General features: G+C 44.4%; 1 protein-coding gene across 1 annotated transcript in view; it reads right to left on the reverse strand.

Annotated features, from left to right (window-relative positions):
- Positions 1 to 2413: 2413 nt before the first annotated feature.
- slc4a8 (solute carrier family 4 member 8) overlaps positions 2414 to 14623 on the reverse strand; it is a 15245-nt gene continuing 3035 nt past the window's right edge. The window contains exons 4-23 of the mRNA XM_053636522.1: positions 12303 to 12491; positions 12117 to 12205; positions 11666 to 11823; positions 11468 to 11555; positions 11226 to 11372; positions 10694 to 10794; positions 10427 to 10601; positions 10184 to 10317; positions 9706 to 9951; positions 8490 to 8595; positions 7936 to 8097; positions 7728 to 7841; positions 6893 to 7054; positions 6278 to 6529; positions 5601 to 5669; positions 5256 to 5429; positions 3866 to 3997; positions 3641 to 3756; positions 3396 to 3504; positions 2414 to 2498 (exon numbers count right to left, since the gene is read on the reverse strand). Coding sequence (XP_053492497.1) covers positions 2487 to 2498; positions 3396 to 3504; positions 3641 to 3756; positions 3866 to 3997; positions 5256 to 5429; positions 5601 to 5669; positions 6278 to 6529; positions 6893 to 7054; positions 7728 to 7841; positions 7936 to 8097; positions 8490 to 8595; positions 9706 to 9951; positions 10184 to 10317; positions 10427 to 10601; positions 10694 to 10794; positions 11226 to 11372; positions 11468 to 11555; positions 11666 to 11823; positions 12117 to 12205; positions 12303 to 12491 — 2735 coding nt within the window. The 3' untranslated portion in view covers positions 2414 to 2486. The remainder of the gene's footprint in view (positions 2499 to 3395; positions 3505 to 3640; positions 3757 to 3865; positions 3998 to 5255; positions 5430 to 5600; positions 5670 to 6277; positions 6530 to 6892; positions 7055 to 7727; positions 7842 to 7935; positions 8098 to 8489; positions 8596 to 9705; positions 9952 to 10183; positions 10318 to 10426; positions 10602 to 10693; positions 10795 to 11225; positions 11373 to 11467; positions 11556 to 11665; positions 11824 to 12116; positions 12206 to 12302; positions 12492 to 14623) is intronic.

Below are 14623 nucleotides of genomic sequence, written 5' to 3' on the forward strand. Positions count from 1 at the left end.
AAGGGCCAAAACGGGTCAAAGGTTTATCGTGAGGTTTGAGGAAAATCCATGACCCTGCGACTTGAACCCATATGAAGCTTAAGAAGAAAGTGTGCTTGCTAATCTAATGGCTTTATCTGCACCGTATTTGTAGAAATTTATGGATTGGCTCATGATGGGGTTGCTCTGCGCTTTAACGGTTAAAAAAATAAAAAAAAAAACATCCTGTACACATCAATAAAGGACACTCCGGCATTCTTCCCGTTGGAAGTCCAAGTGCAGCAATACATTTCCGTTGTATCCCATTCACTTTGACTTCCATTGTAAGTGAGTTTGGTGGTAAATGATTTTTTTTCTTGTCTATTATAATCTCACACACACACACACACACACACTCACCACAGAGAGTGGATGGAGATTAGCTTGAAAAATGCCGGAGTATTCCTTTAAATGGCTTTTAAAAATTGAGTTGTGTGGCTTTAAACCAACGTCTGATCTCTAAACCCTGAGGAGGCTTTCTCTCCGTCTTCATTAATGCTTAAACAGGTTTAAACAGCGACGTAAGACGTGTCTGGATGGAGGGAAAAGACATCGGGACACCACCTAATTAAAGGAAAACTCCACCCTGAAAGACTTGCATATCGATCCATATTTAGAATGAGCACGCGGTCATTAGTAACGTCCGAGGTCTTTTCTGGAATGCGATTCTGAGGTTAACGGTTTCCTACGTTACCCACAATTACCTGCGGATACTACCGCAGTGGGGTTTACCCGGCGCTAGCTAAAAACCCGATGCAGCGGCGCTTTAATCCTGCAGTCTGTCCAGCTCTCTCACCTCCTCATCGGTAAACTCCAGAACTCAGGTCAGCTTTCAAAGCTTCAGCGTTCATGCCGCGAGTCTCTGCTGTACCCGCGTTGCGTTACGGGAGCCGAACATCTGGACCGACTTCTACGCCGGATTGCTCATTAATACAACGTGGAAAATGGTGAGTGAGAAACGAAGATATTGCTCGTTTGTCTTTAGGAGCGAACAGTGAAACCTGACCCACTTCTATTTAAAAAAAAAAAAAAAAAAGTTTTTCTCTTATTAAACAACATTGTAACGACATTAAGAGATCTGACACACGAATAACAAATTAGCACCGGAAATCGCTAAACACACCACAAATATTCCAATATAAACATGTTTGATGTGATTCAGAGCGGAGTTTTTCCTTCGATTAGTTGCTTCTCGTAACGCCATCGAAGCTAACGTTGACATTTGACCCATTCCCACCATGGAGGCCAACCCATTAATGACCCTCTGAATGAGGCCACACTTGCAGTGCTAGATTACATATATAGTGGAAATAAACCATCCGATTAGATTTGGCAACCCTTATTCAAATCGATTTGCTTCTTTCGCGTAGATGTTTTACGTCGTTTCTTATTCATAGTCTTTCAGGCTATCAGTAATGATCTATTATCGTCCTTTATTGCTCATTCTCCAATGCTGTCCAACACGAAGCATTCACTCAAAATGTTGGGTGTTTATTCAGTGCACTGATCATATTACTCTACTAGAATTAAAGGAATAGTCCAGTGTTTTACGTCGCGTCTACGTAAGCAGTATGTAGCGGACACGTTTCTCCGTACGTACTCGGAACTCACTTATAACTGAAAGTCTACGAGAGATGTTGAATTGCGTATGCGATGCATGTATTTCAGTAGAACTCTATTACTGATTCGCAAAAAACGACGGTGATAGTATATCATAAACGCGGTAAGAATAACAATAAGAGCTATGTATTGAGCAGAAGAGACAGATTAATGCGGGGGGGACGGGACACATGGCGAAAACAAACAGGACTGGTCACGTGACCTGGTCAGGGTCACGGCGGATCTGGAGTCATTCCCGCGAATGAAAAGTACGGAGAACGAACCGTTTTTCTAAAAAAAATTAAATAAATAAATATCCATGTACATCTGAACAGCACATGAAAAATCCCCCACTGGAATATCCCTTTAATTGCTTTTAATTCTGACGCTGAAACCTGTTTTGGACAAATTGGATCACTAAAAATAAAAGCAACTCTTCAATCGCTCGGCTAAAGTACATCATCAAGACATGTTACTCTTATTACTGAGGTTATTATTTTCAACAGTATATACACAGCAGTGATCGTATACATCGAAAGTCTTTACGCCTTAAATACAATACAAACTTTCGTTGCAGTGACTGTGACATTATAGACGGCGTTAAAGTGCTAAAATGAAACAGGGAGCCTGGTTTCAGGGGTAGAGAAGTGTACTCCTTTATACACACACTAAACACACACACACACACACACACACACACACACACTGTATACACACTCTCACCTCATGGCTATAAGGAGGATTAATGGTATGTAGTATGTATGTTGTGCGTGTGTGTGTGTGTGTGGGGTGGGGGGGGGGTTTGAGAGAGAGAGAGAGAGAATGGTGTTAATTCACTAGTTATGAATTCGCAGGATTTGCGTGGCTCTTCACTGGCAATCCTGCGGACAGAAAATACACACACACACACACACACACACACACAAAAGAAAAAGAGAGCGATGAAAAGAAGGAAAAGCACAGCTGAGTGTCCGATGAGTAATGTATCTTCCTAGCAGCTAATCACAGAGTGAATCAATCTCGATGCTAGCACCTGAGTTTGCTAGCGAGCTAATGTATCAAAATAGCAAAATTACCAAGCGGTCAACCTTCGATTTATGACTATAGAAGTAGTTCTACATTCAAAATAAATAAAATATATAAATATATATACACGTTTTGTTTAAATCTTTTCTGATGGCTGGTTGGGATTATCTGTGCTTTGCTAACACAACCCAAAATGAGCCTTTTTGCACGTGTTGAGACTTTACAGTACGTTAACTACATTGTAGTAAAGCTGCTTTCATCCTCAGTGTTTTGGGGTTGGTTTTTTTTTCAAGAAAAAGTGCTGGTTTTTGTGCTGATATGAAGAAATAAAAAAGCCAAACCCTGCCTCACGTAACATCCACGCTAGAAACCTAACAGCGCTCTTACCAGTTTAAGCTAATCAGCTAACTAGCTAGCCTCGCTGTGTAGATTAGATTGATTATTCTCAGTAAGGCAGAGGAAGTATAGATAGGTGTAAATCTGATGAGGAGGAGGTTGTTTGTCTTTGTTATTAAATGTTTTTCGATTAATCTCACTCACCAACAAGACATTTATTGTTTTAAATTAGCTCTGCTGTGATGCTAGCACTTTTTAAAAGTGGTCACTTCCTGTAGGATTACATGTGAAACATTCGCTAAAGGGGGGAGGGGCTATAGTTTGTAGCCGCAGAATCTTTGTGCCAAGCTAGCTAGCGTCTTAACTTAGCCGACGCTAAGTGGTTGTGGTTGTTTTGCGAACACGATCTTTATTACCTTTTTGAGCCCTGCTGCACGGTGTGTGTCACTGTGATTGGAGCGAAGAGATTTCCAGACCGTAGTTTTAGACATTTCGTCCGAGATGTTGATGTCGGAGGGGTCAGTCCTACAAGAAGAGAAGAGGGGATCGAATTTAGAGATAGAAATCACGGTGACCGTGGCGTGTACGTCATCGTGACTGTTGATACGGCTGACGGTACCCGTGTAGGCCTATAGAGTGTATGAGAAACAGCTGGTGTTACCTGGGGTCTGGTGTTTTAGGAGATTGCAGTAGCTTGCTGCTCTCCATGGGGATCCGCACCGTGTTTTTATCCTCTCCTCTGTCTGAGTCATCAACCAGCATCTCCTGTGACTCTTGCTACACACACACACACACACACACATACACACACTTCAGATCTCCATATCGCTAGCAGGACAGTTTGGATATTGTCTTGCCGGATGCTTGAGGTCATCGTCTGCACTACCTCCTCTGCCTTTTTAGACGCGTCATCAAGTTTCTTCTTTTTGCTCTCAGGCATGAGGTCATCGAGGTAACTCAGCTCCCGTTTGGTGAAGCAGAAATCCAGCAGTTTACGGATGAAGACCAGCGCCAGCACCTGGTGATACACAACACCATAATCACAGCTCGTATATTCCATCATAACCGACCACACTCGTACGCTTATATACGTATACAACGGCTATAACCGTCCTCATAGTAACACATTTTATACAACGGTTAAAAAAAAAAAAGACGAATTCAAATATTAAAGTCTACAAAACTGGATTTAAAGTACACGCATTTGCAAATAACTGATTTAAAAGATTGAAATAAAATGTAAAATAAACATATTTGATTTAATCATGAAATCTGCCCACTATTTTCTGGAGGATATTTATAATAATTGTTATTTATGATTCAAAAAAATGGCCTTAAAGACATTTTGAACTGTGTGGCATATGTTAGCATTGTACTTTGCGGATTCATTTCCAGGAGATTTCTCCATCTTCTTCTTCTTCCTTCTTTTAATATTATTGGAATATTTAGTTGAAAGTAGACTAGCAAAAACGCATACTACATCCCATTCTTTGCCTGAAAACTATTTGAATGTTAATAATATAAAGGCAAAATCTCCACATCTCAGTGTTTTAAAGTGCACCTATTATGCTTTTTTCAGATATCCCCTTTCATGTAGTGTGTTATATACGTAGCTGTTTGCGAATGTAAAACGTCTGCGAAGCTTCAAAAATCGACGCGCACGACGAACGGAGTTATCGACTCCCAAAAGAAGGAATCGATTCTGAACGGCTGAATCGACTCGTTAGTGATTCCAGACTTTACTTCCTGTACTAACCTACGTAGGTTTATAAAAAAAAGCCCCGGGTCTGATCTTCATCGGCTGTTCGATGACAGCGGTAGACCAATCACAGTCACAACAGACCGGGACGTCTGACCAATCAGAGCAGAGTATGCTCTCTGAAAGGAGGAGTTTAGAACGAATCGTTTAGAACGGATCATTTAACGAGTCGTTTTACGCTGCAATTTAAATGACGAGCACGTTAAAGTGTTTGAGACCTTGACCGTTTGAGACCTTTAAAACAAAATTAGGCACGTTTCAAACCCATAATAAGTGCGCTTGAAGATCCTGTGGTCTGCTTTGTCACCTATCAAAACCACCCACTTCCTAAATAGGCTAAATGACGTCCAGGGTTTATGTAATATGAGCTCATAATATCACATTGTTCTCTGTCTGAGGCTAAATGCACTGAAATACTACACCTTAGTAATAGTAAGATGTGCTATTTAACGCGACTGTAAGTAAGTTCACGCTGAAATCCCCTCCGCACGCACATGCATGTTGTTTTGGACCGTACCATCATGGGGAATACGATGGCGGCGGGGGACGTCTTGATGACCCATAGCAGTACAAGACAGGTGAGCTGTGTGATGGTGAACAGGTGAACTTTTCTTAGAGGAACGTGCCGAAGGTAGATGAAATCCGGCTGATGTTTTGCTGGCATTGCGAACAACTTCAAACGGTCAAAAAACTGAGAGAGAGAGAGAGGGTTAGGAAATAAGTTTATGAGCCTGTAGGTACAGTAGTCCATTAGTGAGGAGGTATTTTAACTGCCAAAGTAGAGTAAGGAGAGTGTAAGTAAGGAATGTGTGTGTGTGTGTGTGTGTGACTGATGTGCACAGTGAAAGGTGAACATTTCTACCTGAATGCCTTTGAGAGAGGAAGCACCCATATAGAGGAACACTCCATACAACACCGGCATGGGGATGAACTGAGGAAACAGAGGAGATCACATGATCACTACCGAAGGTGCAGAATTCACCAATTCGACCTTTCAGTAACTTAATGTTTAATGTTGAAAATTTAAAGAGACTTCTAAAAAAATTGATCACTTCAGGGTTTTGTCGACTTTGTAGCAGACATCTCTGATTTTTTTGGCCTGGTATGTTTAATACCACGTATACAGTTAATGTGTTGCTGGACAGAATGTAATTTGGCCAGAATGGTTTGGAATCAGTTGCCATGGTTTTATACATTTAAATGGTCTGTACTTATATAGCGCTTTTTTTTTTAACCTTAGCGGTTCTACAAAGCGCTTTACACTGGTTCTCATTCACACACCAGTGGTAGCAGAGCTGCCGTGCGAGGCGCTAGCTTGCCATCGGGAGCGACTTGGGGTTCAGGGTCTCACCCAAGGACACTTCGGTATGTGGAGTCACGTGGGCCGGGAATCGAACCGCCAACCCTACGATTAATGGACAACCCGCTCTACCACCTGAGCCATAGCCGCCCATTAAGCTGCCCATTAAGCTGCCCATTTAGTCTAAAAATGAAGCGTAGGCATGCTAGTAGATTGTACATGTACAATGAAATGTTCACCTGTAAAGCACCAGTCATAAACACAGAGCAGCCCATGAGCAGGAAGATGACCAGGCCGGTTAGTCTCTGCTCTCTGATGCCCAGGAATCGTGGCTGCTCCCCGGGGGCAGAGCTTTCTGACTCCAGTTTTAGACTGTTGACGTGGGAGATTGACAGCACGGTCGCTGCTACGAACCACGGCAAGCCCATCACTGAACACACAGCCAGCATCACCCCCACCATCAGCAGGTCCAAGTGGTAGCCGCAGCCCTTCTACATAGTGCGAGGAACACACACACACACACACACACACACACACACACACTATATAAACAAGTCACACACTTGTCTCATATATGCAGTTGTATCTAGCCATAAAATTAGGACGAAAGTCACGGTTCGATATAAATCGATGAAGAGTTAGTGTGTGTCCATGTGCTGCAATGGAGTCGCTGGAGTTTATGAGGCGCTCTTGAACTGTTTAGTTGTTGTTTTGTTGTTTTCAGCTCTCTGGGAGCTTTACCTTTTATGGAGTTTCGTGGCATCACTAAATGTAAACCAGCTGTGCCAAGAACACCACTGGTAATTTATCAACATATGCACATGAGTACAAAGAAAAATCTCAGAGGGTCTCACCTTCAGTTTGTGTTCTTTGCGGTTGATGATGACGGCTGTGATTTGCTGGTCCATGAAGATGAGGATGGTGCAGAGCATGGATGGTATTGCCGCTGCCAGAACCGTCCACCACGGGTTCCGACCGATCGGGTTAATCAGCCAGCCGCGGTCATCCCGTGTAGGCTAACACAAAATCGCCAGTTAGCAAAAGTGTAGCACAAAACGTGAAGAAATACCTATTAAAAGGCCTCTATAGTATGTGCAAGAAAACATGATGAACTGCCTTCTAGGATGCCCTTCCTGTGAAGAATACGTCATGCACTGCCCTATAGGCTGCCCTTCTAGTGGAGAATATATTTCATGCACTGCCCTACCTAGAAGGTGTCCGTCCAGTGGGAATGTGATATCCGGTGCCCAATTCATGAAGAACATGAAGAAGTAGGTGCCCATCGAGTGACGAAAATATCATGGACTGCCCTATAGGGTACCCTGGCAGAGGACAATACATGTTGTACTGCTCTACAGTATGCCCTTCCGATGGACAATACGTGATGCATTGGCCTATAAAATGCCCTTCTAATGGAGTATACGTGGTCCGGTGCCCAATGGGATTCATCTAATGGCAAGGAAACATGACGGGTGTCATAACCGTGGCGGAAACGAGACGCACTGCCCCACAGGCTTCCCAAGATGCAAGAAAATGAGATGAAATGCCCTCTAAAACTAACACGAGTCAACGCCCTGCAGGTTCCCTGTAGTCAGTACTCCAGTAACCGTTCCAGTAGCCTTTCAGATTGGTGGAAACCGGCCTAGACGTTCCCTGTTCGGGCCAGGTCTTGTTTTATACCATTCTTACCTTAAATTTGCTTGGCACTTGTAGTTTCTGAGATGGAACTCCGATGGCGAAGTCGATCAGCACCATGAAAACGATTGTCAGGAACACGGCAAAATCACTGATCATAGACCGCACCTTTGAAAAGAAAATGACCCGGAATATTCAGAATGTGTTTCTGTGTGTGTGTGTGTGTGTGTGACGTTAAAGTGCGCACAAGAGCAGGTTTTACCCGTGTCGGAAAATATCTGCTGGTCTTGAACTGCTTGAGGAAGGTGGACAGGAAGAAGGTGGAGAAAAACAAGATCGCTGACCAGAAGAGTACGTCGGGAGTGTAGGGGCCGTGATGACCACAAGCCGTCCCGACAAAGTGGCCGTGCAGATCTAAACACTCCTACACACACACACACACAGATACACACTTTTAGCAGATGAGGAGGAACTGGGACGAGTACGAGACAGTCCTTGTCTCACACTGACGCTGACAGGATCAGAGCACGTATAAAGAATAACACACACCCCACAGTGTTTTATTCCACTTATACTACAGCAATTTGCCAATGGTTCATTTTTGTATCCATTCGGAGCGCCACGTAATGTCGAAGAACGTCCGCAGAACAAGTATATGCAAAAATATAGCAGCTATAAGCAATCGTTCCCTCACCAGCCCGTCGTTTTCCTCTGTCTCTCGCTCTCTCGAAGCGAATAAGAGGAAAACAAAAAATACTGATAAACCACGAAGCGTAAACTCCTGTCCCGAAGCCTTCGTGTGAGCGTTTGAAGTACCTTCACAGTGAGGTTGCTCCACGGCACTTCAGACGCTGTGATGTTCCTCTCAGTCCACATCATCAGAGTTTTATTACTAGGGTTGTCAGGCACTGCACATTTACAGCTGAGAATACACAACACAGGAAAGTGTAGAAATAAAACAGCATGTCAGTCTTCAGTCATGCTTTATTCTCAAGTCAGGGTCACGGAGGTCGTTTATCTGAGAAACAGAAGCAGTTCGGTTCGTCAGAAAGTACTGTGCGGAGTACACAAACAAAAAGAACATTCGCAGGAGGGTTTGGGGATTTCAGACGCACACACACTTCTAGATGTTATGTTGAAATGTATTTTTTCCCACGTGAAAAGTCCAGTCTTGCGGACTTCAGAAGTCCGAATTGTTTTATACTAGCTCGGAGTTCGCGAGCTTAGCTAGCTGTCGATGCTATACGTGTAAAATTATCGGGGGTTTATTTTTTTAACCACGTCTCAGAGAAATGTCGATCTTCCTGATGGGTTTGTCACGTTTTCACTGTCGCCATGTCGAGGACTATACAGCTACTGTATGTTCTAGTGAGCTAAATCGTTAGCATGGCAAGTGTGCTGTGTGAGAATCCATTCACCTGAGCTAGCTCACGCCTGAAGCTAAGGATTTAGCTAGCTAGCACCCGGTAAAGCCACAGTGTCTGTGACAATGAGTATATAAAAGTGTATATCATTTGAAGCTTTCTGTATGTCAGCTCTGTTTGCTCTATATTGGATGTCCATCCATCATCTATACCGCTTTATCCTTTTCAGGGTCACGGAGAAACCTGGAGCCTATCCCAGGGAGCATGGGGAACAAGGCGGGGTACACCCTGGACAGGGTGCCAATCCATCGCAGGGCACACTCATACACACACTCACACACCCATTCATACACTACGGACACTTTGGACTCGCCAATCAGCCTACCGTGCATGTCTTTGGACTGGAGGAGGAAACCGGAGTACCCGGAGGAAACCCCCGCAGCACGGGGAGAACATGCAAACTCCACACACACACACAGGGAAGCGATGGGAATCGAACACTGGAGGCGTGAGGCGAACGTGCTAACCACTAAGCCACCGTACGCCCTCTATATTGGATGTCTATTTCCAAATTCTTCGTTAGAAACTGGGACAGTTGTAATACAGGGATACAGTAAAGTGTGTGTGTGTGTGTGTGTGTGTGTGTGTGTGCGCGTGTGCTTGCTCACTAGGCCAGTGTGAGTTTATCCAGGTCACTGTGTGAGTTGACAGGATAGAGTTCTCCCAGATGTATGAGCTTCTCTATAGCCTCGTAGATGAAGATGAGGCAGATGAGGGCGGCGAAGGCTTCCTCCGTGAAGCGTGTGATGTAGCAGACCAGAGAGCTGGCGTCCGTGGCAACCAGGAGAAAACACAGGAAGGCCGTCCACAGGCCGATACAGGTGCGCAGAGACAGGTACGACAGGTCATAATCTCTACAGAGAGAAGAACATTTAAAGACAACAACAAAAAAAACAAAAAAACACGAGTCAGAAATATTGTAATTCAGCAGAATCATTTGAAATATTTTATATAATATAACAAAGATTTGTGTATACCTTTATTGTAAAGAAAATAATATGACACAATACAGAATGTAACCGTATAAGGAAAATTTTTATTCGTGTTAATCATCTAATTATTTGATTGTAAGTCAGTTGCACTGACTTGCAGAACTTGAAAAGGATTTTCTCAAACACCAGAACGGGTCCAGTGCTGCCGAGGATAGTGAGCGGCTGACCGGCGAACAGAGAGTATGCCACGCCCGTCATCGAGGCTCCTAACAAAGACTCGATCGCACTCTACCGGAGACAAAACAGAAGGAGAGACGGACCCTCGATGGATAAATCAAGCTGACGGAGGTAGTTACGATTCAGTAAGGTGTGCGTGTGAGGAGGGGTGTGTTCTTACGATGCGTCCCTCTGTCGCCTCCCCCAGCAGCCCTCCGAAGGTAATGACAGGCGACATGCAGGCACAGTAGAGGAAGAGGAACGACGCCATACACTGCAGACTCAGCCCATCTCTAAAATCGCTCAGGTAAAAGGGCACTTTTCGTTTCACGTCCATAATCAAACCTCCAAACAACCTGCAGAGACAAACAAAACTTCTACAATGTAACTTACTAAAGCACAAACTCCGACAGAGGATTCACTGTGTAGATAATACACACACACACACCTCCCAGTTCTCTGTAGCTCTGGTCCGTGGTGTTCCCCGTGTGTCTCCACCTCGGCAGGAACACTCGTCCCGTTGGGCACGCCAGGCATCTTCCTTTTCTCCTACGTCACAATTTAGTAAACCCCAATTTTATCATCGCTCAGCGATGTCTAGTTACAGACAGTGACTCTGTGGTGCCATTTTACTTCTTATTTGTTGACCCGCTGTAATGTCATCACTGATATTTTCGTTTCATTTCATCGATTTGATTACGTATCAGTCGTCAACGCAACAGGTTATTCCAAACGGCTTCCTATCCACGTGATCTGTACTCTGACTACACGCAGTCAGAAAGAGTCCACGTCCGAGACTGTTATTTTGGCAAAGCTTGGTTGCGCGATATACTAAATGCAGGGGTGCCAATAATTGTGATGTGCTTTGTTTGTAAAAAAAATAAGGGAAAAACATTCAAAAGCTTTTAATTTACCTCGGTGACATGTTAGCTTTCTCTCATATTAACCTTTGTGTGATAATTCTGTGTGTGTGTGTGTACCTGCGAGGGGACACTCTTTGGGGGTTCAATGCGGATAGAAGGGTCCCACTCTCCAGGAGGCAAAACAGTCACCTGATCCAAAAACTCATCGATCCCAGCCAGCAGGTCGCTCCTGTTCTTAGCCTTGTACGCTACATCATGAAAAATCTAAACACGAGCAGAAACAGTATCCGCGAACATTATAAAGATGCACGCATCACAGCTGACGTCATCACTTCCTGGTCTGTAAGCCTTTACCGCACCTCGTCGGTCATGATGGTAGCCATGGATCGTCCGATCTCGTGATACTGCTGGGCTTTTCCGTCCGGCCCGAGCAGAATGAACATGAACCTGTAAAGCGAACGATGTATCGAGTAAACCATCAGCAGGTAGAGCCGAGCAGCAATTACAGCCGTTACACACACACACACACACACACACACACACACACACAGAAGTACCTGGTTGGAATGGGTACTTCAGTGAGTCCTGTTAGCAGTACCGCAGGTGAAAGTCGGACGAACGCTACGACGGGTTTCTCCAGGAAGTCCAGCTCTCCCACCAGCACGTTAGAGGCTTCGGCCCCGGTCGGGATCTTCTTCATGAAGTGTGTGTCAACCTGAGAAGTCCAGAGGGCTCATGAGAGATGTTTGTAAAGCTACGACGATGCCCAGTGTGGTACGTCATAACCTAAGAACAGCCTGTTTAAATGGAACGTTCTATTGCGATTTTCAACCTCATTTCAATCTGGACTGAGAACTGAACAGAAAATGTGTCTACCGTAGACGTCTGGTCGTTATAGATTTAAACCTTGGTGAGATCTTTCCCAGATCTCAGAAGACGGGGGCTGACGTAACCTGCACACCGTGAATAATGGATAACGCACTCACACACACAGTCATGTTCGGTTACCTTACTGAGGTCCACCTGGCTGTTTTCCTGCCCGGCACCGTTTTTCACTTCGGCGGTTAAAGGAGGAGACTGAGAAGATGTGACGTACCCTGTCAGAGAGACACGGAAACACAGAGAGTGTTGAAGTCGGTGTGACATCCAGCTTGTCTGTATAAACGTGTAGACGTTTAAGTGTGAAGGTCTCACCAGTCTTGTCCAGGCAGTGGGGTTCGCTCTGCTTCCTGCCAGAGTCGGTCAGAGATTTGACCATGGGCAGCAGGTTGGATCTCCTCTTATCACTCTGGTGGTGATGCCTTTTCAGCAGAGCCTCTCGAACCTTTACCCTCACGCTGTCGTCCAACTCGTGAGCTGCCTCCTGATGGTCCAGCACCATGTCTACACACACAGTCACATCAGTAATAAATCTCATCCAGTATCCACTATAAAGCAGAGGTGACGGCGACAGGGACGGAGGTGCAGCGGCGGCGTACACGTAACGTTAAAAAAACATTACGATACTGAAGAGTTTGAAACAACCTCATTGATGATTTTTCTCAAAACTCCTTTACAACCAGTTTTCGGGACGAGCGCGCTGATATAAACCTGTGACTGTAAAGAATAACACTGCGGGGTGAGCTGTTATAGAGAAATAATCCACGACACGGTGGTGTGATGTTTTAAAGTGCACCTATTATAGAGTTTCAAATATTCCCTTCCGTGTAGTGTGTTATATACGTAGCTGTTTGCGAATGTAAAAACGTCTGCAAAGTTTCAAAAATCGACGCGCACGACGAACGGAGTCATCGACTCCCAAGAGATGTAACCGATTCTGAACGGCTGAATCGACTCGTTAGTGATTCCAGACATTACTTCCTGTACTAACCTACGTAGGTTTATAACAGAAAGCCCCGCCTCTGATCTTCATCACCTGCACGCTGACAGCGCTAGACCGATCACAATCAAAACAGACTGGGACGTCTGACCAATCAGAGCAGAGTATGCTCTCTGAATGGAGGAGTTTAGAACGAATCATTTAGAACGGATCATTTAACGAGTCGTTTTACGCTGCAATTTAAACGATGAGCACGTTAAAGTGTTTTTTTTTGTCCTCGGATGCGTGTAAATCTATCGTCTGAGACCTTTAAAACAAAATTAGGCACGTTTCAAACCCATAATAGGTGCGCTTGAAGATCCTGAAGTGGATTCTTTTCCAATAACAGCATGCTGAGAAGTGTTTTATTTATTATCTCATACAGTACCACTGTGAATTTCGGACAGTTTTTAATTGTTAATTTAATAATGAACGACACTGGAGACGCCTTCCATGAATGCTGAATAAACATGTCTTTACATCAGCGCTGTTTAAATATAATTTAATAAAGAAACACATTGCAGTCTTGGGGGTTTTTTGGGTTGTTTTTTTTTCGTAGCTGAAGCTCAAATGAAAGCATAGAGTGCACCGGGTAGGGCATCGTTATACCCTATGTAGTGAGCAGAATACCGTATAGTGAATAGGAAGCCGTTTGAGGGTTAAAGATGTTGTACAGTATGTTTACATTGATCTCAGGTCACGAAAGAAATGCACAACAGAGCTGAATATGAGTAACAAAAGAACGTTAGTGTGGAAAAGTACATGAAAACATATTATTTTGTTAATGGGTAGTGGTAGCTCAGTGCTTAAGATGATTGGCTGCTGATCAGAACCCCCAGCACTGCCAAGCTGCCACTGCCAAGCTGCCACTGTTAGGCCCTTGAGCAAGGCCCTTAACCTTCAAGTGCTCAGATGTATCAATGTAAATCGCTCTGGATAAGGGCGTCTGCCAAATGCCGTAAATGTAAACGTAATGTCTTTGGAGAGTCTCTGGCAACCCATCAGGCGACTCATGATTGGGAAGCAGGGCCTTCTTGTTTACAGCGGCCGTGGAGAACTGTTGAGCTCAACTGGGAACGTAGATGGTGGAAGGAGTACTTCGAGGACCTCCGGAATCCTACCAACACGCCTTGCATTGAAGTAGAACACTCGCTTCCGACGTCACTGAGGTAGTAGGTAAAGAACTCGAAGTAGAGTCGCTGCTCCTCTGCGTTGAAAGGAACCGGTTGAGGTGGTTTGGGTGTCTGTCTAGGACGCCACCTGGAGGTTTCAGGCATGTCCAAAGGGGAGAAGACGGTGGGGAAGACTGAGGACTATATGGAAAGAGATAGATAATATTTCTCATCTCATCCTGGGTATCCCCATGGAGGAGCTGGAGGAGGCGCCTAGAGAGAAGGAGGTCTCGGCATGTCCCTGTGACATGGATGGATGGATGGATGGATATTATTTTGGTTCACAATAGTGACGACTTTCACTTTCCACGGACTAAAGTGTAGAACTAGTGATATTTTTCACTCTGTTTATCAGTATAACATTATAGACTCGGGATAATCCAGATCCAGTGTTTATGTCTTAAATCATTTATGTAATTAAAATGAAATTGTAACGTTTAAAGGACTCTGACAGCTCTTCAAACACTTTCCTGGGGTTTTTTTAG

This window comes from Ictalurus furcatus, chromosome 11 (assembly GCF_023375685.1).
Source record: "Ictalurus furcatus strain D&B chromosome 11, Billie_1.0, whole genome shotgun sequence".
NCBI lineage: Eukaryota > Metazoa > Chordata > Actinopteri > Siluriformes > Ictaluridae > Ictalurus > Ictalurus furcatus.